The following is a 25,450-nucleotide window of genomic DNA, read 5'->3' on the forward strand; positions in this document are numbered from 1 at the left end:
TTATTCCAGATTGAGTAATCTCCACACTGAACCTGCCCCACCATTCAGAGTTGCCGGCTTGCGACGCCCCTGACGCCCAACCTCACTCACCCCTGTAGCTGATAGCGATAGCGATCGCAGTACGTACATGCCGTACTGTACATACCGTAGCCTAGCGTTTGGTAAATGGATCAGTGCCGTGGGAGGCTGAAGCAGTGAAAGTTAACGGCTTCGCAGAGGACAGCTTGGCAAGCCCAGCCAGGATATTGTCAGAGGCTCAGAGCTGTTGCGCAAGTTTGTATCTGTTGCGGCAATCAAATTGCCTCGACGCTCCTTTTTCTTTTCTCTTTTCTGAGAAAGTTGAGGTTCAAGCACGTGAGCTGAATCACTGAGTAGGCTTCTGCCTCTTCTTGCCCTCCCTCCTCCTCTTGGCTCCATGCATCGACCACAGACGGCTGGCAGCAATGGAGGCATCTCCCTTAACGCAACAGGCACGTCCTGAAATATTCCAGCCGAAGATTGTACAATTGTACCAAGCGCTATTCAAGGTTCGGGAGCTCTGGAAACCCACCGCACGTCCATGAACTGGTGAGCTGACTTTGAGCCTCAAGGTATGCCGTTCGTAGCTGCATCACGGCAAATGTACTGTCGCTGATTATGGGTTCTCATCAATAGGAAGAAAACGACCCCGATGCCGAGATCGACAAGCCCGAGGGCTTCTGGCGAGAGTTCTTTCTCTTAAAACCTGACCGAGCGACGCTGCAACAGATACTCGCAGACTTGAGTCCTGACAACTTGATCGGGCTGCATGCGCAAACAAGGCAATTGTTCTCGAGGGCTGTCGCGTGCCTCAAGAAAGGGGGCGGAAATGCGAGCTTGCATGCGCTCGAGGTCCGCCAAACCTCTAGCACAGTGAAGATGATGACAGGCTCTAACTTGTTTGCAGACTTTAACCACCTTCTTTTCTGCTGTGCTGCCGAAGAAGTATACCAATCCGAGTTCCGATATTATTGGTATCTTGGCTGGTCTTGATCATGTTGATCTCGTCTTCTCTGATTTCGTTGCTGCTCTGGACGTCATTATACGAAATGGGACGACGTGTAAGTTACTGCACTTTGGGTCGTCGTACAAGGCAATACTAACAACGCAAAACCAGTGGATTTACGGCAGAGTGCTGTTGAGGTGGTCCTGGCCATTACTTCGGGTGCTTACCAGACCAGCCTTTTGACCTACTTCATTCACCGGGACCTCTTCCCCGCCATCATGAAGTTCATTCAAGACTCGGACACCCCGAAAAGAGTCCTAGAGCCGTTTACATTGCTGGGCTTGCTCGCCAACTACAACAAGTTCGAGTTTCAGAACCCTTATCAGTTGCGTCTAAACGACTTCGTCAACGAAGCTGCGATTCAGAAGATAATTCACTGTGTCGGCCAAACTTGCCGTAGTCTGAGAAACCAGTACATAGACATCCAGGAAGATCTTCCTGAGGTTTGGACTTTTGCTTCAACACTGAGCATGCTGAAGTTGGGCGCTATTGCTCCGGGAGCCAAATCTGCCCCCAAGAAACTTACCTATGATACCGAGGTGGCCAAGCAAATGTTTGCAAACCTGTAAGTGGCACAGCTCCTTCATCGAGCCACTGCTGACCCATGAAAGCCCTGGTGACGAGGCAGCCATTCTTCTTGGCACGTACGACTTCTCACATGCTAACAAGCTCTTTTGCTTCAACTTGGTCTCATTGCCCGCAGAGAAGGGCGACGAGCAACCCATCGCTAGTCTCGTCTCACTCACATCATATCTCCTGCAGCACGCTTTTCTGTCAAACCGCGCCACCAGCTACGCTCATCTGAGCTTAATGGTCTTCAGACTTGTCATTGAAGACCAGGTGTTGTGCAAGAGGATATGCGGCGACGAAAGTAAGGTGGCAGTAAGGTTGTGCCGGCAGCGCCAACCCTACCTACCTATTGTGCGCAATGAACGTATCCTCGCCACAAGCGTCCTTGACACGATGGTCGACGGTATCAACCACAACTTGCGGAGGCGGCTGGATGTGAGTTTGTACAATCTTTGTACAGGCATCATGCTGCGCATCATATCATATTTGTCGCGTTCTCGCACGCGGCTACAATACCATTGGTCGGAACTTTTCAGGTCATTGCTCGCTCTGATCCGCTTTCTGAACACATATGCGGCTGACCTCAAAGATCTTTCACAGATTGAGACACTTCTGGATCTCGTGGTGAACCTCTTGGCCTTGTCGTTATCTTCAGGCGAGGCTTTTCTTCCGACTCCGGCCGCATATGACGATCTTTTCTACAAAACTGTCGAAAGCGGCGATGTCCTAGTCAAATTCCGAGATACGTATGGACTAGCCAACAGACCCTCGAACTCGATTGGGACCTTGATCAATGTTAGCACGCATTACAAATCCATGCTAGAATCAGGAGGTTCAAAGAAGAACCTCACGAGTTCTGAGGTTGCAGAGGTGATCAAGCAAGGTTACGAGACGTTGAGTATCCAGGCCAAAGAAGGTCTTGACGGCTGGGAAAGATATAGAGAAGCAGATGAAAGGAGTCTACTCAAAAAAATGGCGCGCGCTACAGTTGGCGACGTGAAGATTATGGTTCGGACATGAATGTGCCGGAGTTAACGAACGCCATAGGTGTGCAAATAAGCGGACATTTTGGGTAGCCAATACAAAGAAAATTTTTTTTTTGTTATCGAGTCGGCGTAGATTCCTATTAGAAGCCAGATAACTCAAGTGCAGTCAAGGTATCTTCGCACTCGGCTTTTCTACTGTCCCAGTAAAATATTTGCCATAGTCTATACAGCGGTACGGAAGCAGTGTAATATCGCCAGACCTCACGCCATTACTCCAGCCAACATGTTCTGGACCAAAGGTTTTCGTGGCGGAATCCACGAGGAGGATCAAGCCCGTTTCTAGTCTAACCCACCGGGGTTGCACAGTAAGTTTGTTGCCTTGGGAAGATGCTTTCGGACGTGGATTGATCGCCAGGAGCCGCCCACGATGGAAAGTATTGTTGGCTGCGCCATACTTTATTTCAGGTGCGGAACTGCCACCATTTCCTGAGGTTCTGTTCCAACATTGCTGTTGTTTGACGTTGGGGCGGCGGTAGCTGGAGCATTGTAAGATTGGTTAGATTGTCAGGCAATCATGTTCAGACCACCGGTGACCACATAAATTTTGAGAAAGAAGCTGATCGAATCAAGTATTATTAAGATCCCGTTTCTCAGTCTCGAATCAAATCATGTGCAAACCAGCGCTCAAGATGTTGAGCGCACCGCATAAAGATTGATGTATTGCCGTAGAAAACATCTTAGGAGGGTAAACCGATACGATTGGAAACAGATAGATGTAAGCGACACGCAAGGATCAAACAACTATGAGTTGTGAATTATTCTATAGACATTCGCATACACCATGTGACCTTATTGCCTCTACATTTCCCCCACGTAGTATATAACGACAATTGTACGCCCGTGCTGTAACAGTAACCTGAGCTTCACGTCTCGCAACTATGCCGTGCAGGCCATGACTAGTATCCACCGAACTTCGAATTCCAGAGTCGTAGATCCGTCAGCTCTAATTCATTCATGCTCTTAGAGCAACGAAATATCCGTTTATTGGTCCATGAACACACCCACTGTGTCATGTTCTGCGTCGTGTCATGACTGCATATTGGCAGCTGACAGGAAGCGCTTATTGTGCACTGCCCTAAGTCTCAAAGCATGTACACCGAGTGATGACGTTGGATCGTAGTGCATTAATTCGATAAAAATAGGAAATATAGGGGGTCGCTTGTGTATGCTGTTTTTCGAAATACAGGGTAGGAAAATGTCCCCAAAATATGTACTTTTGTCCAGAATCATCAACAATGTTTCATTGTTGACAAGTGATGCTAGGATCGTGTGTAAGTTGAGCAGTCGAAAGAGCTGCGAATGTGGCGGCAGAATTGAGTTATGCTTAAAAGACCGTTAAATATGCATAATCAATGAACGCCCAAGTCGAGAATAAAAGAACGAAGCGTGTATGCTACGCCATAGAGGGCGACGTGGTTATTAAGAGGCGGCAGAAACCACCCTGATTGGGGTATCTCAGAAGTACAGAAAAAAAGAAGTCCACCAGAAAGCCTCTCATGACGCAGTCTAACTAGAAGTTCTGCGAGATGCCGGCGCTTTGCTGAGGAAAGTGAGATGGGTTCTCAATCCGAGTGTTTCGTCGAGCCGGGTTGTCACGAATGATTGGTTGACCTCCGCCCTGCTGGGTATTGTCGTAGGGGCTATACTGATCGTAATATCCAGGGCCGCCGTAAGCCACGCCAACTTCGCCAGAGCCGTCAGAACGGCCGGCAGCACTGTATGAGGACGAAGCGTTCGACGGTCCACGATGGACGTTTCCCCGGGCGTTTTCTGCGGTTGACGGACCCATGGCACCTAAAATTTCACCTTCGGGCGAGTGAGAGCCGTCGCTCATCAGAGGTTCTCCTGATCGCGTGTCAGATGCATTGCCGTATTGAGTGGCGGGAGTGCCGTCCGAGTAAGCCACACCTGCTGCACCACCGGACATGGTAGTCGATGCTTTCCGTCCAGTAGAGCCACCGAGGGTAGTCGATCCCCAACCACGGTAGCCTGAAGAAGAGGCGTCCTCCTTCATCTCGTAGGCGCCGCCAGTACTGCCAGCAACATCGGGAAGCGTGGGATCAGCATTCGGGTTGTACATGTAGTCCTCTACCTCCTTCCTCCTCTCTTCTTCGGCGTCCTTTCGAGACTTTCGTTTCCGCCAGAAGAAGATTGCGGCAACAACAAGAAGTGCTACGGCGGCAATTGGCACTACAACGGCCACGGCGATCTTGCCAGATGAGTTCAGACCGCTGCCGCTGCTAGAACTGTCACCTGTGATGATACCAGAAGTTGATGTTGACGAAGCACTGCTACCACTGGAAGTTGCGGCTCCATCGACAGCTCGTGTCGAGGTAATGGTGATGACCATAGTACTTCCATTTTGGCTAGAGGTGACTTCTGTCGTGACGACAGTAGTCGTGGGCGTGGTAGATGTTGGCGATGTGGTGGGTGTTGTCGCTGTGGTGGGACTAGTAGGCGAGGTGGTTGTGGGCGCTGTCGTTGGTGCTGTTGTTGGTGTCGCAGTAGGTGTTGTCGTTGTTGGAGTCGCGGCAGACGTTGGTGTTGTCGTGGTGCTCGTTGGCGTAGTTGTGGCCGCTGTTGATGTGGCAAGTGTAGTAGGTGTGGTCGACGTGGCAGGAGTTGTCTGCGTTGTAGAAGTTGTCTCTGAAGTGGGAGCGGCAGTAGTAGGCGTCGTTTCCGCACTTGTAGAAGTAGTGGGAGCTGCGGCAGTGGTCTCCGCAGTGGTCTCCGTGGGAGCTGTGGTGGTAGGAGTGTTAGTGGACGCCTCTTCTTGAGTTACAGAAATAAGACTCGTGGGAGTGGTGAGCGGACTCGACGCAGTTGTCGGGCCAGCTGCGGTAGTAGTGGTGCCAGTGCCCGTACTTGTAGTATTGGAAGACATGGTGAATTGTCTTACGACTTTCACCCTAGAGAAGTGCCTGCCAGGAGGGATCATGTTAGCGGGCTCAAATAGAGGTGATGATGACGAAGGCGATGAATAACAGCCACAAATAATGAAGACATCGCCAATTGAATTGTTGATTGCAATGCGAGTGAACGATAATCAGCGACCGACGTGATAAATGTGCGCCGATGTATGTCAGGGCGCTGCGACAAACCCCATTGCAGGTCCAATTGGCAATTGTCTCAAAACAGTCCCAGGACTGAGCGCGACACAATAAGAGATCAGCAGGAAGAGGGCATGTTTGCGTACCTTGAGCAAACTCGACGGTCGTGCTAGGCTTTCCCGCAGTCCAAAAGACTGGACGAGAGAAGCGCAAGTGGTTGGTGAATGACTTGACGACTTGTTTCGAGTTTGACGATGTGAGACGCTGGAGATGCGAGACAGTGATGGGGGGAGGAGATATCGAATGGGTTAAGAAAAAAACACAGTACACTGAATGGAGCTAAACGCAGCGCCCACACAAAGTAACGTTGATCTCTGGCCTCTGACCTCTCGACCTGACACTTGACTTCTGGCCTGTAAGAGTCCAAGTCTGACCCAGGCTGGCCCTTGGATGACGGCGCTCAGGCTTAATGCAGAGCTGCTGCAGCCAGCGCCTTAGCACAGTCTTGAGGTAAAAGCTGGACCTAGGGGCGATTGGACGACGGGCGCTAGTCAGCGTGGCTGAGTGCGTCCCTCGTGTCGTTTTTTTGGTTGTCTCTCGGCTCGTTGTGAGCGTCGACTGGGGGGAAACAAGGAAAAACGACTGGACAGAATGACGCCCGGCCCGCTGATCCTAGGAGGTCCCTATGTTCCAAACTGGCACAATGTCTCAAAAGACGTTGCCAGGAAATGAAATATTCGAAAAATATCAGAATGCGTCCAATTCGAGGCCAAGTGATAATAGCTCAAGGATGATGTCGCCGAGCCAACTTTCTTTTAAATGAGGGGAGGATGTGAGATTGCGAAAAGAGGAGAATTCTGATTCAGAGCGAACAGGGTGGGCTGCTGCAGGTAGGGGTTCCAGCAGCAAGGCGAGGCCAATGACAGAATGCTGCAAGATTCTTAGGAGCGAGTGAATGAAGATGAGCCGGTGTTCCCTGTCGTCAATCTCCGCATTCAATCTGTTTTGGGACGGACAACCGTAGCTGGAGGGCAAGGCATGCGCCAAGACCTTTGAGTTGGCCTTGTAGTAATGAAAATGAATGTCTTCAGCTGAAGATATAACTGACAGCTGGAATGTCCTCACGTAAAAGGCTGAAGGAGGGATTGAAAGGGGATGAAAACGAGTGGCTACACTGCAATTTGCAAGCGCGCAAAAGTGATTCTTCGGATCCGCGGCTGCAGAGACAAACTTGGTGCAGAATCGCTGTAGTTTTCGCACCAACTCACGGACTAAAGCAAGAGGTCGTGGTTCTTTGTGGTGCTGCTGCTGCTGCTTGCTGCTACCTTATTGCTGATGCCTTTTTCGGGCGGATTTGACCGGTGCCGGTACGACGGTGCCTTGCTAGCGACTCGTTAGGCTGGAGCCCGCTATGCCGATCCAGGCACTTGATGTGTGCTGTTGCGGAGTGCCTTTGCCAAGAACCAGAAACTTGCTGCTCGTATTCCGCTCGTTGGAATCGTTGCTGCCAGCATCGACGATTGGCCGTGAGAAGTGACGATTTGTCGAGTGTGCTGTGTGCAGTTGGTGGTACTGTAAGTATTCTTCCCGCTCGCTCTATGTCGAGGGGTTCGTTATAGTTTCAGATCCAATGCCGAGCTGTCATGCAATGCTTGATCGGTTCGACAGACCATAGATCACAACCAATGACAACTGTGTCTTATTTTCCCAACTGTTTGTTGTTTCTGAAGCCTGTTGTTTTCTCAAAGGTTTTTGGATGTTTTGGAAGGCAAGGTCCATCGATGGCTTCGTCTCGTGTTGATGTTTCGCCTCTCGTGTCTGACAATCGCTTTTCGTATAACCCTTCAGCCTTCCGAACTCACTGTACTTTTCTCGCACTATCTTCCTTTGTTTTGTTAAATGTTGCCGGAAGTTAAGTACCGATTTTGAGTTCGTGATTCCCGAGAAGATAGTCGGCGCTCTTTGGAAGTGGTGGCGTCGTGGAGTGGGCGGATTGCCCGTTGTAAGTCATATCTATTCTCCCAGAACCTTGATTCAGCCTCCGGGTCCCCTTTTCGGGGGATTTTTGGTTCCTGGTTTTTTTTTTCCGACAAGGAGATGATCTCGTAAAGGCATGTTTTATGCCGTCAAGTCTACCGATTTTCCCACGCCGTTCAAGTTCTGTCGTCTTGGCAAGTCTCAGTGGGTATAGCGCTATGTGGATTCGATACAACTAACAACGTGTGAGCTGTGATGTCGCGTGTCATGTTTACATGTTTACATGTTCAGCAGAAGCGGCATATTATCCTGGCAGCAAATCCAATCTCGGGTGAAATTTTAACATAGCTCACGGGATGCCATGCAGGCCGCACAATGTTATCAAAGCAATTAGACAGCCACAATTTTTTTTTTCTCTGAACTGCGACCATCATTCATTCGTCACTATAGTTTCAAAATTCTGGCTGGATTCTGTGCCTGCTAAATTCGCTCGGTTACACTCTATGCCTAGACTAACAACAAAGCTTATACCTGTAACTCCCAGAACTCGTTGCTAGTGGCCTGCTAATATTCCGGGAATCACGGCAGGCTAGAAACTTGATGGGGACCTTGAATATTTTAACCCTATTGTCCGCCTGTTCTATACACCATATAGTTGTTTTATACACTGTAAAAATACGGCTGGGCTGGAATGGAGTAATATTTAGGTACTTAGGTTCTGTGCCGTACCGCCGACCGTTCCCCTGACATGCCGTAATACCATCTCGTTTGAACCGAACCTTTTGTCCAGTATCTGATATTTTGGCACCCAAATACGCGATAGCATGTGATATCCCATATCCTATCCACGTCTCTAGCGAGCCAAGAAACCATTGTTAAGCTTTGGACTATGGAGTTGCTATGAGGACCCAAATCCTTACTAGGCCGCAAGATAACCTCAAAGTTCATGGTGAGACGGCATACCCATCGCATTTTCCATGGATATCTCCTCGTGTGCATTGCAGAACTTACGCCGGCACAGGTCGACTTCTCTCGTTGAGCTCTAGACATTTCATCTTGCCAAGTTTAGTTTCTTAGTCATAGTGAACTCGTTTGTTATCGCGGCCTGTACAGATGTATCTTTTTAAGCACCTCCCTTTATACTTCAACTTTTACCGGTATCGTTAGTCCTTATGGTCGCCACCCTTTGTAGGGAACTACCAGATCTCGCCTTTTTATTTTTATTTTTTTCTTCCACTTGGTCTTGCCCTGTCAACATGTGTTCTTTCGTCTGATTAGACCTGGCATGCGCACGCTGTCCCATTATCCTCAAATCCGGCCAAACCACCCAAACCCCCTAGCGCTCCAGGTTTTACTACATGCTCAATATCAAAATGACGTGCCTAGTGCAATCCCGTCACCACGATTGGCATTAACAACAATCTGCTACAACCCTTCCAAACCCTGGCTATTTTCAAAGTTTCTGCGAACCTATCTAATTGACCCTTGCTTATTATTACCCCAACGTTCTGGTAATCGGTCCGCATTAACAATCCAACGTCATCTAGATATGCACCCGGATATGCCAGCCGGCAGTCGGAGCTTTCTCGTTCGCTGCGTGAGCCACAGGTTACCCAGAAAGGCAGGTGGTCCTTTCCTTGTCTTCCGGCCAAAGATCGATGAGCGAGCGCAACTTGGTCTCCAAATTGGCCGCCCGATCTAAGTTAGGACGGGTAGCTGGATGTTGATCATCTTCGTCCTCCATCGTTGCTAGTGTTTCGTCGTAACATTCATACTATTCACGCTATCAAATAAGAGCTCTGTGCACTACACATACGTAGGCACAACATCACTATATCGGCGGGGTGCCTAGCGGCTCTTTGTTAATAAGGACCTTGCCTGAGACTCGTATTGCCCAATTTTTCAATGGATCTGATCAATTTAATCCTATCTACATATATTGAAGCTGAGGGTGTGGCTCTCGTTTGTTAACTCGACTGTCTGAACCAGTTGAATCGACCCTGCCCTGCCGGAAACAGTTAAATCATGCACCAACGATAAAACGACCTACACATATCTCATAGCTTAATCCAACTGCAACCCCAATATCTTGAAGAGGACAGCTTGTTCGAGATTTATTGAACTTTTGTTATGGGAACTTTTTGTCGGAATTTTCTATTTTTCGACTTCTGGCTTGTCTGAATGTGTTTTTGCAAGATTCTCGACAGCTTATAAGCATAGCACTCTATTCAACCTTTTCCCTCATCTATATATATCAAAATGTGTAGTGCTGCCATGCAAGTATATGAATCCATCATGACCCTTAGATACTCCGGTCTCAAAAATATTGAGAAAAAGACATTATCAGTACAACAGATGGCAAGAAGCTTTCGAAAATCACAACGCCGCTGGAAATGCAAGACCAAGAGACAATTGGGAGATGGAGCTTAGTCTCGCATTCCCCAATTCGGCTTCAACACATTGCCCAGCGCTGCTTGGGTGAAGACTTGATCTTCCGGCAGACGGCTGATACGACCAGCACCGTCGCGAAGAGCCTTGTTCTGCATGGCCGAAATGCCACTACCCATGCTGCGCACACTGCCAGCATCGCTCATGGAGTCGGGATCCTTGAATCTCTTGGGAGGCGCAAAGTCCAATGACGTGAAGGTGCCTGACTTGCGCAACAAGTGACTAGAGGCTGTTAGATGCATGTCTCAGTTTGTGGAAGTGGGAGCACTTACGGGCTAGGCAGGGTTGGAGTGTCGTCGAATGAGCTCACCAGGGGCGAGGAAACCGGGACATTCAGGTTGTAGGCACGTCGTTCACCCATGGGGCTTTGCGATCGGCCGGCGGCCTTATCCTTCCAAGTGGGAGGAGGAGCGAAGTCTATGGGGTTCAAGATCATGAAGTGCTCATCTTGGACCTTGGAAGCGGTGGGCAAAGTGGAAAGGGCGGACGGCGGAGGAACGGGTTTCTTCGGTCCGGGACGGCCACCCATACGTGCCGAGGCGGAAGAGCCGGGTCGGGGGCTCATAGGACCAAATCGTCCGCCGGACATGGTAGAACCAGCGCGGGGCCTGGCTCCTGGTCCTGGTGATCCCATTCCCATACCACGGGGCCCAGGGGGGCCACGAGGTCCACCCTGTCTAGGACCAGGCATAGGTCTTCTGTTATTAGGAGGTGGTGTCATGGCGCGGCGGGTGACTGGCTCAGCATAAGGCATGACGAAGGCATTGGACGCTGGGTCGTAGTAAGGTGCGTCGCCACCGTAGCCTGCGTCGTAATCCTCGTAGTATTGCGCTTTTTGAGGCTGGGGCATGGGAGGCCTTGGTTCCGAGCCATCCTCGAAGTACTCCTTGTAGAAGGATCGAATGCGGTTGGCTCTGAACTCCGGGTCCTCGGACTCAAGATAGTCAGCCGGAGGCAACGGGCGGACACCGACGGACAAGCGCTTGTTGTCCATGTTCGGGACGCCAAGTGCAGCAGGATGAGGGGGATCTTGCTCCGCAGGTGCTCGGCTTGCCCGTCGTCCTCTGTCGTCATCCTCTTCTGGGTAATCATACTGGCCATAGCTTGCATAATCAGAGTACTCGGAAGGCACTTCTGACACCACCGGTGCAGAGTCCTTTCTGCCCGGTCGCAAGCTCACTGGTGTAGTGTCTATCGGGGCTAATTTGGATGCTGATTGAGGAGCATTTGCGCCCATGATTCCGAGTCCGCCAACGTTTCCGTGGTATAAATCCGAAGCCGGCAGTGCGGAAGAGTCCCTATCCCCAGCAACTGCACCCACGAAAGGTTGAGCAGCCTTGATTGATTCGTACGAAATTGGGCGCTCGGTCACTTGGACGCCTTTCTGACCAAGCGGCTTCGCAATTGGCGCTGGTTCTTGGATTTCAGGCATTGCAGGCATGGTAACATGCTCGCCACCGACCTGGGGCGCCGCAGTATTATCGTCGGTGAAGTTGAAACCATTCTTGGATGGAGGGGCATATTGCGGAGGGGGGGTTCCGCTGGCTTCCTCGCGGAAAATTTCCTTAGCAGCAGGAATCTGGGGCAGTGGAGCAGTAGGTATCGATCCCTGGCGGGCAGGAAAATTCATTTTTGGTGCCACTCTGGGAGAGTCACGGCCGCTCATGTTCGTGCGGGCCGTGAAGACAGATGCTCGGCCGTCAGCTCCCTTGGGGAAAGACCGCATCGAGGCAGCATCGCTTCCAAGATACGAATCAACATGTCGGTAAGGGTCTTCTTGGTTCTGCAACGTCCGTGCCAATGAATTGAGCGACTCGTGAGACTGTTGCGGACCTGTTGGTAGCAAATACGGGCTTGACAAGTTCATGTCCATCGAAAGCCCCTTGGCGTGGCTGCCCTCCTTCTCACCCCCAAAAAGCTTGCTCTTTCTCTTGGAACCCTTGGCGTTAGCTTCGCCCATTCCAAAATCCATTGACTTGTATCTGTCATCCTGATCCTCCTTCGCTTGTAACCTCTTGGTTCGGCGGTGCAAGTAGATGAGCACACAGAATGCAAGGAATATAGGAATACTTGGATGGAAGTCAGGACTACAAAACGTCGAGTTGGAGCGGGCCACTTACCAAACAGCCAAGGTAATGATCAAAGTCAAACTTGAGCCACCAACTGGTTTCTCACAGGCAGATGAGGTATCGCCGCTCTCGCAAGTCGCTCGTCGGAAGAGGGATAAAAATGTGTTGGTTGAAGGCACCGGCTCAGTAATCTTGGCTCGCTTTGCCAAACTCACCACCTCTTCGGTCGGCATGGTAGATATCCTCGAGCTGACCTGATGCGCACGTCTATGCAGATGGTGATGCCCGTGGCTGTGAAAGTGACCCTCCATAACTGCGGCTCTCCCCAGGTCTGTTTGGCCTTCGAACGGACAAACGTTGGTTGATAGTAATCCAAAGACGGTCGCTATTACAGAGAAATGATTACAAAGGGCTGGCAAGACGACGCGTTCTAGCTTTGGTAGAAAGGTTGGAGCATAACCGGGAAACAAGAGAAATGTTCGAAGCCGGGTTTCGGGTGGTATGGGATAGTGTTCAAGATCGTAAATCGAGTTGTGAAAATTATTGGGTAAGCACTTTTGGCAACAGATTATCCTCCTTAAGCAATATTGGGAAAGGAGTGACCCAAGAGGTGTATAGAAAAAGAGTGACTAGATAGTTGGTTGTTCGAAAGAATGGCACGCCAAAAGCAGGCAAAAAAAAAAAAGGTCGATTGACCGATTCTCAAGCAACGCCTGTAGGATTGAGGATTGAGGCGGTCGAAGAATGGGATAAGGGAGAAAAGAACGGAAGAAGTCAGGCCAACCCGAAGGAGATGAAAGCCACCTGCAAATGTGTGGAGAACGATGGATACAACCTCCATGTACCTAATGCTCTAGATTGATGGTGCTTGGGACCAGGGGACGACGAATTGAAATTGATTTGGCGGAAATGAAGCAGGGGGTGGAGAGGGCTTCGCAACCTTGGGATTGCTTGGTATGAGCGTACTATGTACTTAGCTTGGAGTCGTCGATTGGCAACAGAATGCCTCGCCAGAATTCCTCGCAGACAAATCTGTATGTAGTCACAGTTACAGTTACAGCTACAGCCACACCATCTCGAGGATCGCGGCGCAAAGGATTGTCTCCAAAGCGAACAACTCGTTTAGCACCATCTTGACAACTTGTCACTGCCCATCCATGTTCTTCGACACATGAGATTCCGGGCCTCCTCTGGATGAGAATCCTGGGAGGAACGGTGCAGGGGCTCAATGCAGGAACAGGAGAACCGACATGGATTATATCGGGCGCTAATCTTGTTTGTTTCTTAGAGCCAAGTCTGTCGTTGCCTCGAGCCCATATCAGTCCCGCCAATGATGGCTCTCGACCTGTTTCCAAAAGAGCAGGCCCAGGAGTGCCCTGCTATTGCCCAGCCAGTAGCCTGCTAGACCGCTACAGGCGAACAGACGGTGCCCCCCTCGCTCAGATGAACAGGTCACTCCGCTCATAAATTCGAGTGGGACGATACATTGCTACTACTGTTCCCCGAGATGAAAATAAGCGATCACTACTCCTCCAACACTGAATGGCTCAGGGGAACAACCCAGGCATTTTCAAGCTTGTCGAGGAGAGGACGCGAATCACAAGCGGCGGCGGCCGGTCTGCTCGGCTGGGGCTTGCTTAGAATTGCGGGCCGTCCATGGGGGCGAAGGCTGCCAATGAGGCTTATTATTGTGTGCAGGAGAACAGAACTTTGAAGTCTCGAACTTTAGCGCATAAAAAGGCTTGATTGTTTCTATTATTCTCGGCCATGGCGAGACTCTGCTGAAATCACAACAGAGATGACATCAGTGCATCCTTCCAGATCAATCTTTTGGAACACTTGTCTACGGAGTTATGGTAGGATGAAATTGCAAGAAGAGCACGATACCTTGCGGTGGAGAAGTCCCCGCAGGGCTGTGTGAGAGTTATTGTACCACTAACTTCTAATTTGAAGTGGTTGCAGGCTTATGTGCTCTGAGTGTTTTCAATATTGCGGTGAATGCGTGTGCCCGAGGATAACTAGGACTACTTATGTACTTTTCGAGCTGCAGTAACCTTTCGGCATACATGAAGGGGCTGAAGAATCCCCGCGTCGAAGTGTCGTACCCGGAGTATGGGATGGCTCTTTTGATTGGGATTCACGGACCAAGAATCAAAAACATCAGATGAAGTGTGGGGACGAACAAATGAAATAGATTCAATTGTTTAGAGATATGTACTGGCTGAAACCGATCTTTCACGGTATGTGCAAGACACACACTTCCAGTACCATTGTAGTGAGTCAAGATTGGGAATCTACGAGAAGCATTGCCCGAAGACTGAAGCTTCACGGGCTACTATTATATGTCAACGCCACCAAAGATCGGCGAACGGCTGTTCTAATAGATCCAAAACTGACTCGCAAACTGTAATGACAATTGGCCAGTCGCAATTATGCCAACAATGATCGAGTAACAATGCAAGTCAAAAAGGATTCATCACAAGCATAATGTTTGTGACACTGGGTCGCTCATGTACCTCGAATGACGACTCAGGGGTTCTGCGACTTTCCTAACCCTAGAAAGGTTGATAGGTTTGCACCTAAATCGCATTTCCGAGTCCTCAGTAGCTTCCACGAGATTTCTGCAGCCTTCACCGTATGGAACCCGAGTACTAAAGGTGAAGTTGCGGGGATCGTGAACTTTGATCGCATATTATTATGGATGATGCAGTCACCAGTTGGCGTGAAGCCAGGCCGTTCTTTGCTTGCTTATGTCAAGTAAAGCTTGAGCTTGCTTTGAGCCTACCCTGTGTTAAGGCATTAGCTGATAGAAATCGGAGGCATACTCCAGGAGCCATTTCTTTTCGATTTTGGTTACATCGCGAATGAAGGTTTTGTTTCCAGTTTCCATGATCTCATGGAATATTACCCACTCGGCCTTTCGATTGAACATCAAGGAGCTCGGGTGCGCATAGAGTACAGTGCCTCCTTCCACATTGCGAAAGCTGCCATCAGGTTGCATTTTAGCTGCATGAGCAAAATAGCCTGTAGTAAGGCACCTTCTGATCTGTTCGCTTTTGTTTGTCGATGAGGCCTTGAGAGTCTGGTCAACCACGACGCCGAAGCGCTCAAGATACCGCTTGAGTTGTGCACGAATGCTTACAGCGCGGCTCATCGCCTTAAAATTCAATTGATTTTCGTAGCAGAATCGCGCCTCCTTCTTTCCTTTCGTTATAAACGTCTGATATACGTTGAGTAAAGTGAGGTGGTCACCTTCTTCGGCTGCAAATTTTCGCCTTGCGGATTCCATCTGCTTCTTTTCCCCGTCGCGTTGAATCCAAATCGATCCGCCCAGACTAGTCATTGCAGCTATAGTGAGAATTTCACTAAGACATGCGAAAGATGCGGCTGATAACAAAGTTTTGGCCATCATGGGTTCAACTGCAAGCTCTGCCATTCTCATTCCGAGTGGTCTCGTCAACTTTGCATAGTCGTCCAAAGCTCCAAGAGAGAAGAGAAGTTCTGTGGCTTTGATCAAGAGCTCCGCAGGCGGGGGTGTCAAGTAGTCGAACCGTACGACGTTATCGATACCCAATGCCTTCAGTTGCAGCACGAAAGGTGCGAGATTCGTCCTTTGAATTTCGGGTATATTTGCATCTGGGAGTGTCTGGAAGTGTTCCTCGGTGAAAAGGCGGAGACATTTGCCAGGTTTTGTTCGACCGGCTCTGCCCGCACGCTGTGATGCAGAGGCCTTTGAGACGGGGGATGCTGTCAAAGTCTCGATCCCCGTTCTTGGATCGAAGGCGCGAAGCTTTACGAAACCGGAGTCGACGACATATACGATCCCATCTATGGTGACGGATGCCTCAGCAATATTTGTGGATACGATGACTTTTCTTGTATTTTTAGGTGCCTCTTCGAAAACATACATCTGTTGTTCAGTCGAAAGTCCAGCATAAAGAGGCAGGACTAAGATTGATTGTGATCTAGTCTGCAATTCGGCAGCTCTAGCCGAAATGGTTTCCACTGCGTTGTCAATTTCCTCACGACCAGTAAGGAATACCAGTATATCTCCCCCAGGTTCTTTGGTATGGATGTCCAAGACTGTTGATATGGCCTTCTCCACGTAGTCTTCTGTGGGCGATTCCAGGTATAAGACATCGATGGGATATGTTCTCCCCTCGAGGCTGATGATTGAGCCCGTCTCATGATCCCTTGATCCGTTGGTTCCCTTGTCGTCTGGTGTCCGAGCGAAGAAATCTAGGAAGTCTCTGGCCTGAAGTGTGGCGCTGCTAATGACGACTCGCAAATCTCGCCTTCGCTTGAGAATTTTCTTCAGAAGTCCTAGAAGGATGTCTGTGCTGATGGACCTCTCATGGGCTTCATCAACCATGATCACAGAATATCGAGAAAGTAGAGGATCAACCAGAGCTTCTCGAATGAGAAGTCCATCTGTCAGGAACTTAATTTTTGTCGCAGCCGAAGTGATATCTTCGAACCGGATGGAATAACCAACATCCGTGCCCAGTTCGCACCCGACTTCTTCTGCCACTCTGATAGCAACAGTAGTGGCAGCTACCCGTCTTGGCTGTATTGAATCAGCCTCGTTACTCAACAATTGAGCCTGCACATGGAGCATGGACGTACCTGCGTGACGCCTATCACCTTCCCGTCGTCACACCATCCTGCTTGCGCAAGGAACTGAGGAAGCTGTGTGGTTTTACCACTGCCCGTCTGCCCCACGACAATCGTAACTTGCTTTGTCTCGATCAAGTAAAGTAGACTGTCTCGGTGCTTTGCAATTGGAAGCAAGGCTGAAGGTTTATGCAAGGCAGGAATAAAACTCGAGCCAAGATCTAACTCTGCCATTGTTCAAGCTCGAAAACACAGCAAAGGTTGTGGCAGAGATAAGAAAGACCGTGCTTGCTTGCAAAGAGGCGCCGTGTCTACCCTGTAGCGCACGCTGGATCTGGTTGGTTCAATGGCATGCAATGCGCAAAAAATTGTAGTGTGCCGTTGCGTTTTAGCTCAGCACCACCAAATAGGCTGAGGTGAATATGTGCATGTCACAAATGTTGAACCCAGAAAAGTGTGCAGCGTCGAATCCGACACAGATGCTTCGATAATGACCTACAACACTAGTAACGACTCGCAGCAAATAGTAAATCACAGTTATAAGTTCGAGTAGATACATATCCTCTTTACCAGCGCCTCAGCTTGAGCTCAGCTTGAGTTTGTTCTCCAGGCAGCATACATGTTCCACTGTGGCTTTTGGCGCAACGACTCTAAGTATGGAATTGGCATGTGGCACCGTGGCACAAGCTGTCAGGCTAAGCTGTGTTAGCCAATCATCCGCGACTGATGCTCTTGTTCCCAAGGCAAGAATGACGACGCTTGGACGACCCTTACGATTGATCGGCTGCCCCTAACACCGAGATTCTAAGCTGCCTTGCCAACAGGCGACTTATCCTCTTCAGACCGGTGGACTTTATAAGGACCACAGAAGGCTTTCATTGTCTTGCTTTTATTTACAAACTAGCCTGAAGAGTCGCTCATCTAGGTTGGACCTCTCTCAACAGTACACGGATTGTTTAGAATCATCCTTATCTGCGCGATATCGCCAATATGGCAGCTCCGACTGAGACCGTAAGTTTCACATGACCGGCCTCATTCATTCGCACGTTATAGAGCAATGCCGCACTTGATCCTCATTGGTATCGATAACGAGCACCAACGCCAAGCGCTGACACTCACTTGAAATAGAACAAGCGGACGTCGATGATCTCGAATCCAGAGTCGCCAACCACTGTCAAGCCATTCGATATGGACGACGATGACGTCCAAGAGGCTGGCTTTCTTGGCGACGATGGCACGCACCAAGCTCCTGCGACTTCTGCTGGAACTTCCGCGACTGCAATAACTGCGGCTCCGGCAGCGACCGACGAGGCGGCTCCTCCGAAGCCTCCTCGGCCCATGACTGAAACTCAAAAGAACGAGCAGATTCTGAAGGAGGCCTTCCCCAGCATCGATGCTACAGTTATCAAGGCTGTGCTTGTGGCCAGCGGGGGCCGAGTCGATCCGGCCTTCAATGCGCTCTTGAGCATGAGCGACCCTGACGCCATTAAGGATGAGCCGACCGAGCGCGAGGCTCCTCCGCCTCCACAACCGCCCCGACCTACGGGCCGTGCCCCGATGTCCCAGATGGAGGCCGACGAGTTATATGCTAGGCAACTGGCCGAACACTACGACAATGCGGCTTACGAGCGAAGAACCCAGAACCGTAGTCCTGGGCAGCCTGGGCAGCCACCGTACCGCCGCCAAGCCACTGGTCTGAAGCCCAACGAAATGTATGACCGGGAACACAGCTTCATCGACGACGATCTACCCGTTATCAAGGAACAGTTCCGACAAGGTTTCCTGGAGACGCAGTCCAAGGTTAACACCTGGTTTACAGCCCTGAAAAAGCGCATCGACGGCGAGTATGATTCCGAGGAAGATGAGTCTCAGCCTTCGAGACGAAACCAGCCGGGGAGTAGCAGCCGCAGTGCCGAGGCGGGTCGCAGGAGCACAGATTACGATCGGTATGACGCAGATCCTCAGGTACTAAGCGACGATTTCGCGGGAATCAGGTTGAACCCAGATGGCAGTAAGTCGAAAATAGTGTCAAATCTGTTAATTTCCGATGCTAACTGGCTTCAGCCGCACCTCAAGGGCGGCCGAGCAATTCCAATGTGTATAGACCGCCACCCAGGTCGTCCCCGTCGCCCAGACCCGAGGGCCGTAAGGTCGCTTTCAAAGACGGCCACGATGACATTGATGACCCTTATAGCGTATCACCGAAGCTGCCCCCAAAGGACAACACAGCCGCTCCATCACCCGGAAGCAAAGCAAGCAAATGGCAGCCAATGTCCGCCGTTGACCCAAATCCTATTGCCGACCACGATCCCTTCAGTCTTGGTGACAGTGAAGACGAGAAGGAGACCAAGGATAAGACATCGAAAGATACCAAAACGGACGACAATGAGAGGTTGAAGCAAGCAACTGCTGATGCCATGGCGGACAGTCTAGTGGACGATGCAAAGAAGGGCGATGCGGCCAAATAAGGGCAATATACTGGTTTTGGGCTTATGTTTGACAACACTTGAGCCAGAGGATTCGACAGGCCACTTGTATCTGTTTTTAGCCATTATTGCGAGCAAAAACTATCCCGATCAGTCGTAGCTGTGATGTTTCTCAACTGAGAAGTCGTTTGTAGTACGGATCTGCTGGAATTTGAGGTATGAATCTTCATAGTACTCCAGTGCTCTTAGAAGCAGCGAACAGCTCGTCCAAAGACTGTGCGACGAACTCCTATCCCAGTGCAACGCCTAACCCTTTAACGCATCAACAGGCAGAAATATACCACCACACTCCTAACCATACATAGCGGCTGGAATGGGTTAAACTTAAGTCGCACATTAAACTTCCTGGCCACGATCTCTGCCCCTGAACTTCTCCTTCTGGGCCTCCTTCCGGAGGTACTGGACTACTTGCTACACCCCATTTATGATTAGCGTCTCTTTGCGCTCTTGATGGTTGTAACGAGAAACTCACAGCAAGAGCCTCAGGGTTCACACCGTTCTCAATCATGGAGATACAAATAGATAGCGTCCTCCTATCAAGTTGGCAGTTCTGAAACAAACACACAAATAGGTTAGCAATGCCCCGCTATGTGTATTGCGATAGGCGGGCTGCCTTGGTTGACCTTCAATTGGGAGACGAACTAGAATGGTCGAGATTTCGTGTAAGATGTCCACGGCTTGCTGAGCCGCCTGCTGCTTCTCGCCTTCTTCTCGAGTTGGCGGCATCTTCGAAGACAAAGGATCGAGTTTGGGGACTTTCGAGAAGTCGGATCGCTCCGCCAGGCGTGTTAGGAAAGCCATGGGCTGGGGCCTCTCTGTCTGGCGCGTCGAGGGGCAGTAGTGGGGCACTCTGGAGCTTCAGGCGGTACATCTCCAATATCCGTGGAGTCAGTGGGTCGTACTCAGGTACAGTAATGTTGCACCAACAGTGGCTTGTATACTTATATAGGTAGCACTTGGAAAACATGAACATCATTGCGGTACGATCCCGTTCCAGAAAGTGAGAATTAATACAATGATCAATGTTCTATCATTCCAATCTCCATGGTATGCAAGCTGTGAAAGCTTAGTCAAGACACTCAAATGGAACCACCAAATCCTATGCTTAAGGCGTTTGCTCTTAATAATAGTATTGCAAATCTTCCAACCTGGAGAGCAAGAACCACTACAGTCCTGGCAACTTTGGTATGGCCTGCCAGTATGTGTATCCAGAAAGTATGGGAGAAAAGTGTGAACAGTTGTATGATGCATGGCACCCGACACAAGATGAAAGAGAGTGTTCAAATACTCTTTCAAAGTCTGCTAGGTTGTCCATATTCCTCCGCCTACCCCTTCATCGCCTCAACAAATAGTTCCCTCATTCCTTTCAACAGTGTAGTAAGCTCTCTCGTCTCGTTGACCTTTTCCAGTACCCGTTCAACCTTCTCTCTCTCCAATTTTGGACGGCAGTGCCTCACGTCGTAGTCCCTAGAACCCGTGCACAGCTCAAAATAAGCTTCTCGTTCCCAGTCCCTTTCGTCCACATGGCTATATACGAATTTTAACCTGTCTGTCTGGCCTGCGCCTTCTATCTTCATGCACAGATTGGACATCCAGAAGTCTAACTCGGGGACGTTGAACCGCGACTGTGTCTCCATGTACGCAGCATGCGCACGCTGAGCAGCCAATTTTGCGTCAATCTCTTTCTGCGTCTCGGCGATCTGCTGCTTGAGCGTATCGCGGTGTTCCTGATTCTTGTCGCGCTGCTGAGTCAAGGAGGCGATCGCGGCCTGCATTTCGCGCGTCTCGGCGGCTTCTTTGGATATGGTCTGTTGATGCGTCGAGGTCTTGAGCTGCAAGATCTCGATGTCCTTCTTCTTCATGCGTTGATCCTCTGCTTCGTTTGTTAGTGTGTTTTTCGTGCGCCCTAGACCTGTGCCACCTCGGGGATGACCAACCTTGCAATTCTGCGACATTCATCCGGAACTGGTTGCGCTCTTCGAGTACGCGCTTGCGGCCTTGCTCGATGAATGCGTCGAACTTGGCGGTGAACTTGGCCATGCGATCGCGTAGATCGTCGAAGCCAAAGTTTATGTCGGGCAGCGAGTCGGCCATCGAGGGTGCTGTCGCAGAGATTGGGAGCTGGCGACTCAAGCTTGCAGACATGGAAGGCTCGAATACTGATGCCATATTGGTCGGCTACCGTATGCTTGCCTTAACTTATTGTTGTTGTTGGTATACTCCTCGATGTCGTGGTTTAAGCTGTTGCCGATGATGTGCTGTGATGCGAAGGCTTCATATGAAATTCATGCGGGCTTGAATGTTGCAAGTTGCAAGTTGCAAGTTGCAGGGCTGTCGGTGCCTTTGTTTACTTGCGCCGATGGGTTGCTAGGCTCCATCAGTGCGGGGCACAAAGGTTAGGTCAGTCTACTGTAAAATATGTAACCTTAGGATATGGAAGATATGGACGGAGTCCAGTGGGTTATGGACAGTAAATACCTGAGTACCTACTTTAGTACCTACCTTACTTAACCTTGGTGGGTACCGACCTTTTAGCGGGGCAAACTGCAGAAGTCTGTCTTGTTGCAGGCTCATTTGCGCTCAACAGTGTTCGTGAACGAGAAAACATACAATTTTTCATATTTGCTTATTCGAGGGATCAGAGAACAAATGCGTCGAGATCCTTGTTTTCTCACCTTCACACAATCTTCTCATGTCTTCTCACCTTTCATCATTAGTGATAAAGAGCTTTAACGTTGGCTGTCTACTATGAAAAAGTCCCAGGGATCGGGCTATAGAAAGGGAATTCGGGCTGAGCCGCTTGCCGGATGTCTAACAAACGTCCCAATGAAACGATTATCGGCAACCCGGGACGTCTCGAGTACTATCCACTTGATGTGCAACGGGCGGAAGATCGAGGTTGGCTGACTGTTCGAAACCATGCGAGTCATGGTAAGTAAGGCCTACAAGCTTTATTGATCACTGCATTAAACATAGACCAGTACCGGAAACAAGAGAGCTAGGCTCTCATCACGAATGGCTTGCCACTGCCAGTCACTCCCCGTCTCCAGTTTCGAATCGGGATACTTGGCACGAAATCCGGAAACAGAAAACGTGGCTACTCAAGAGCCATCCAGAAGCCGTCCTTGGCAATAGTGAGCTCGGAGAACTTCTAGCTGTCGGGAGCTCGTCTGGCCAAACAGCTCAGACTTCCTCGTGGCAGCTCACGCAGTTCGCTGCTGGCGAAATGACTGATACCAGCAATGGACAGGAGGTTATAGGAGCGCCGCTCATTGCGATGGCTGCAGGTTCTGCCGGTGATGTACTGCGGATTGTCAGGCCTGTATCAAATATATGGCAACTGGATAATGACGGCAAGGCTAATGTTCATCTCCTCGAGCATGCACAGCATCAAGAAACACTTTGGACCAAGGACATCGGGACTATCCAACGCATTAGAGCAATTGTCAGCACTAGGAAGTTTGAGCCCGTACGATGGCTGGCGGTACAGAGGGAGTTTGGCACCTCTGTTTTTCGCCCAGAGTACCAGAAAGTTCCAGTCGTGTCAGAAACATTCTCTGCCACGGAGCCACAGGCCCCATCTTATATTGCCCCCAACTTGTTGTTTACGATCCCGAAGAGCCAGACTGGGTGCAATTTGCATTGCGATGTAGCTTTCAATCCTGGAGCCAGATCCAAACCTGCACAACTTGCTATTATCGATGAAGGGGGTAATTGGAGCATTTGGGATGTCACAGGAACTCGAAAGCGGACCTACAAACAACCAAGAGCTCATCTCACCAAATGTGGCAGTATCCTTGATGGTATTTTGGCGCGGCTACCACGCAAACACACACCAAACCCACAGTGGCATAAAGTTCTCTGGCTAGGTCATTCGAGTGTCCATGATGACGACTTCGACGAAGAGAGTCCTTCTGGCTCTAAACCAGCATCGGTGTTCCCCTCGCTAGAACGATCTTCGACCCTGCTTCTTTGCAACCAGAAAATGTTACGATTACTAGATGTTGATTTAGAAGAGTTCTTACCGGATTTGCGCGTAATCACAGACGGAAGCAAGGACTTGATACTTGATGTGCAACTTGATTCCCAAGATCCTCGCTACTTTTATGTTACCACGACCTTGAGGGTATTCGTGGCCGCGGTATTCACGCCAGATACCCTTTCGCAGGAGCGGACAATCAGGAGAGCTCTGATTCTCGAGTCATTCCCGCATCTCCGGAATAAGAACGACCGACACCTGAAGCTGACAGTCACTGCTGGACCAACCTCATCAGCTGATCGCACATCGCTTGTTGTTCTGTACTCACAGCATAGCAAATGGCATGATGTGTTTTACATTGGGTTCTCCAGAAAATTTCCTGAAAGGATCGTGTGCCACCACGGTTCTCTTGTTTCCCGCTGTAGTTCGTCACGGACTAGTGATGGGGGCTTACAAACATTGTGCCTTCATCCAACACTGCTAATGGCCAAGCAACCATTGGATCTCACTTTAGGTGCACATGCGCACTCAAGTAGAGAATCAACCTTTTTTCAGATCTTCTCATTTGGAACAAACTTCAGCCTGAGTTACTGCCTCGGTATGAGCTCAAACCATCGGTGGAAAGACGATTTGCTATCAATCCGAAGATTACCTGAAGCAGGAGCGAAGAAAGTCACTGAAGAAAACTCTCAGTACCGGTCAAAATTCTGCAGACTCTCTCGTGTAGAGCTCGAACGAAAACGAGCTGTTCGTTATCTAAGCACTCGCTTTGTTCTCGCTGATAGTGTCGCCGAGTTCAGATATAGGGGAGATCGTGCAGCCCCTACAAAGTCTGCCACCAGGCTTCAGGCAACCGAGGTCTTCCAAAGAATGATAGCACCCGTCATGGAGTCATATCGCCATGCGTTGACAGCACTGTTGGCTGAATCCCATGGTTCTCCCATAGATCTGGGTATTTATGGAGACGCTCCTTTCGATCCTGTTTTCATCGCGCTGCAAGAGGCATTGGAGACGAAAAGCTTTCCACGAAAGTTGTTGTGAGTTACACGGTGATTTGATGTAGAATATCAAGGCTAAATACAGAACAGTTCCGAGATGGTGCAGCACTTTCGCATGCCGGAAGACTACAGAGAAACCTGTCGGGAATGGCAAGCTGAGATTGATGAACTGCGCCACGCAGACCCTGCACTTCAAATCACAGGCCTCGGACACCCGCAGCGTACAATGCGAAATGGCTTGTCGATTGAAGACCTGCTCTCCGATCTCGTGAGCCTGACATTGGGACCAGATGATTCTCAACTTGCAGATGATCGCACTAATGATTTTGTCTTCTTGGTTCTGTGCAGGATCGCGTGCGAGATATTTCTCTCTCAACATGGGATGACATATCTGCCAACAGAGATCATAAAACCTACGCGGATGCCAGCGACAGATACTCGCTCGTCTTTGCCGCCATTACCAGAATACTTGCTCATGGAGACCCAAGAAAGTGTTCGTTCCACCATTCGTTCATCGAGCTTGGCCCCGAGCTCGGTCATAAATAGTCAAGCTAGCAGCCGTGCATCTACACCTGCATCGACGGCTCTTTCTACGGCAACAGAGATTCCAGAGCACCCAGATTTTCCCCTGCTTAAAGCTCTTACAGGATGTGAAGGACTTCCGGCTCAGGAGAAGCTCCCAGCACCCTGGAATTTGGATGAGGACTCCTCTCGGACTGTCTTCAACGTTGACAACAACACTGAAGTTACGGAGGGCATGCGGAGGAGAGCTAAGCAAGAAGCGCGGGAAATTCGGAAACGAAAACGAGCCGAGAATCTGTTCAAGCTACAGGTGGAGCATAACATGCTTCCATCGACGCAGCCTGCACTGAGAACGAGCTTCTATGCACAATCTACCCAGCCCATAAATGGTCTGTTTTCACAGCCGAGAGTTCAGTCATCTGCGCCGGCTATTGTTATGTCTCAGCCAGTCGCAGGAGCTTTCGGAGGAAGGTCCGACTTGGAGAGACCAAAGAAGAAGATTAAGCGGCGCAAGGGTGGGTTTTGATACGGGACGGTGCTCGCTCAGCGGGCTGTGACTTGCCGGAAATCACGAATTTCACAATAGCGAGTATGGAGTATCTCAATTCGCCGAACAAAATAGAAATATGTATAGTTAATCATTGTTTCTTCCGTCACTTTGATATCC

At 49.9% G+C, this 25,450-nt stretch overlaps 8 protein-coding genes across 8 annotated transcripts; 3 read left to right on the forward strand and 5 right to left on the reverse strand.

Annotated features, from left to right (window-relative positions):
• Positions 1–75: 75 nt before the first annotated feature.
• On the forward strand, positions 76–2,728 carry BKA67DRAFT_582335 (uncharacterized protein). Its single transcript, XM_046103986.1, has 5 exons — positions 76–527; positions 655–870; positions 926–1,079; positions 1,136–1,589; positions 1,636–2,728. Exons 1-5 carry the CDS (start codon positions 444–446, stop codon positions 2,612–2,614), a joined length of 1,887 nt encoding a protein of 628 aa, XP_045952290.1. The 5' UTR covers positions 76–443; the 3' UTR covers positions 2,615–2,728.
• A 1,422-nt stretch (positions 2,729–4,150) lies between these two features.
• BKA67DRAFT_526516 (uncharacterized protein) lies at positions 4,151–4,720 on the reverse strand (the record flags this gene model as incomplete). Its single annotated transcript, XM_046098761.1, has 2 exons — positions 4,151–4,485; positions 4,549–4,720. The coding sequence occupies 2 exons, from the start codon at positions 4,718–4,720 to the stop codon at positions 4,151–4,153; spliced, it is 507 nt and encodes a 168-aa protein (XP_045952291.1).
• A 5,373-nt stretch (positions 4,721–10,093) lies between these two features.
• Positions 10,094–12,417, reverse strand: BKA67DRAFT_663664 (uncharacterized protein; the record flags this gene model as incomplete). Its single annotated transcript, XM_046108225.1, has 3 exons — positions 10,094–10,337; positions 10,388–12,184; positions 12,236–12,417. 3 exons carry the CDS (start codon positions 12,415–12,417, stop codon positions 10,094–10,096), a joined length of 2,223 nt encoding a protein of 740 aa, XP_045952292.1.
• Positions 12,418–14,975: 2,558 nt separating this feature from the next.
• On the reverse strand, positions 14,976–17,032 carry BKA67DRAFT_525824 (P-loop containing nucleoside triphosphate hydrolase protein; the record flags this gene model as incomplete). Its single annotated transcript, XM_046098696.1, has 2 exons — positions 14,976–16,751; positions 16,811–17,032. The coding sequence occupies 2 exons, from the start codon at positions 17,030–17,032 to the stop codon at positions 14,976–14,978; spliced, it is 1,998 nt and encodes a 665-aa protein (XP_045952293.1).
• Positions 17,033–17,941: 909 nt separating this feature from the next.
• Positions 17,942–19,266, forward strand: BKA67DRAFT_525868 (uncharacterized protein; the record flags this gene model as incomplete). Its single annotated transcript, XM_046098701.1, has 2 exons — positions 17,942–18,809; positions 18,863–19,266. 2 exons carry the CDS (start codon positions 17,942–17,944, stop codon positions 19,264–19,266), a joined length of 1,272 nt encoding a protein of 423 aa, XP_045952294.1.
• A 100-nt stretch (positions 19,267–19,366) lies between these two features.
• BKA67DRAFT_85852 (mitotic-spindle organizing gamma-tubulin ring associated-domain-containing protein) lies at positions 19,367–20,276 on the reverse strand. The gene is made up of 3 exons (XM_046109491.1): positions 19,927–20,276; positions 19,757–19,834; positions 19,367–19,688 (listed from the first exon to the last, which is right to left on the reverse strand). Exons 1-3 carry the CDS (start codon positions 20,083–20,085, stop codon positions 19,539–19,541), a joined length of 387 nt encoding a protein of 128 aa, XP_045952295.1. The 5' UTR covers positions 20,086–20,276; the 3' UTR covers positions 19,367–19,538.
• Positions 20,277–20,287: 11 nt separating this feature from the next.
• On the reverse strand, positions 20,288–21,724 carry BKA67DRAFT_582355 (chromosome segregation protein Spc25-domain-containing protein). The gene is made up of 2 exons (XM_046103987.1): positions 21,222–21,724; positions 20,288–21,157 (listed from the first exon to the last, which is right to left on the reverse strand). Exons 1-2 carry the CDS (start codon positions 21,451–21,453, stop codon positions 20,610–20,612), a joined length of 780 nt encoding a protein of 259 aa, XP_045952296.1. The 5' UTR covers positions 21,454–21,724; the 3' UTR covers positions 20,288–20,609.
• A 262-nt stretch (positions 21,725–21,986) lies between these two features.
• BKA67DRAFT_85906 (RNA polymerase I-specific transcription-initiation factor-domain-containing protein) lies at positions 21,987–24,616 on the forward strand. The gene is made up of 2 exons (XM_046109492.1): positions 21,987–22,215; positions 22,266–24,616. Exons 1-2 carry the CDS (start codon positions 22,092–22,094, stop codon positions 24,302–24,304), a joined length of 2,163 nt encoding a protein of 720 aa, XP_045952297.1. The 5' UTR covers positions 21,987–22,091; the 3' UTR covers positions 24,305–24,616.
• Positions 24,617–25,450: the final 834 nt, after the last annotated feature.

This window comes from Truncatella angustata (assembly GCF_020726525.1).
Source record: "Truncatella angustata strain MPI-SDFR-AT-0073 chromosome Unknown BKA67scaffold_10, whole genome shotgun sequence".
Classification (NCBI taxonomy): domain Eukaryota; kingdom Fungi; phylum Ascomycota; class Sordariomycetes; order Amphisphaeriales; family Sporocadaceae; genus Truncatella; species Truncatella angustata.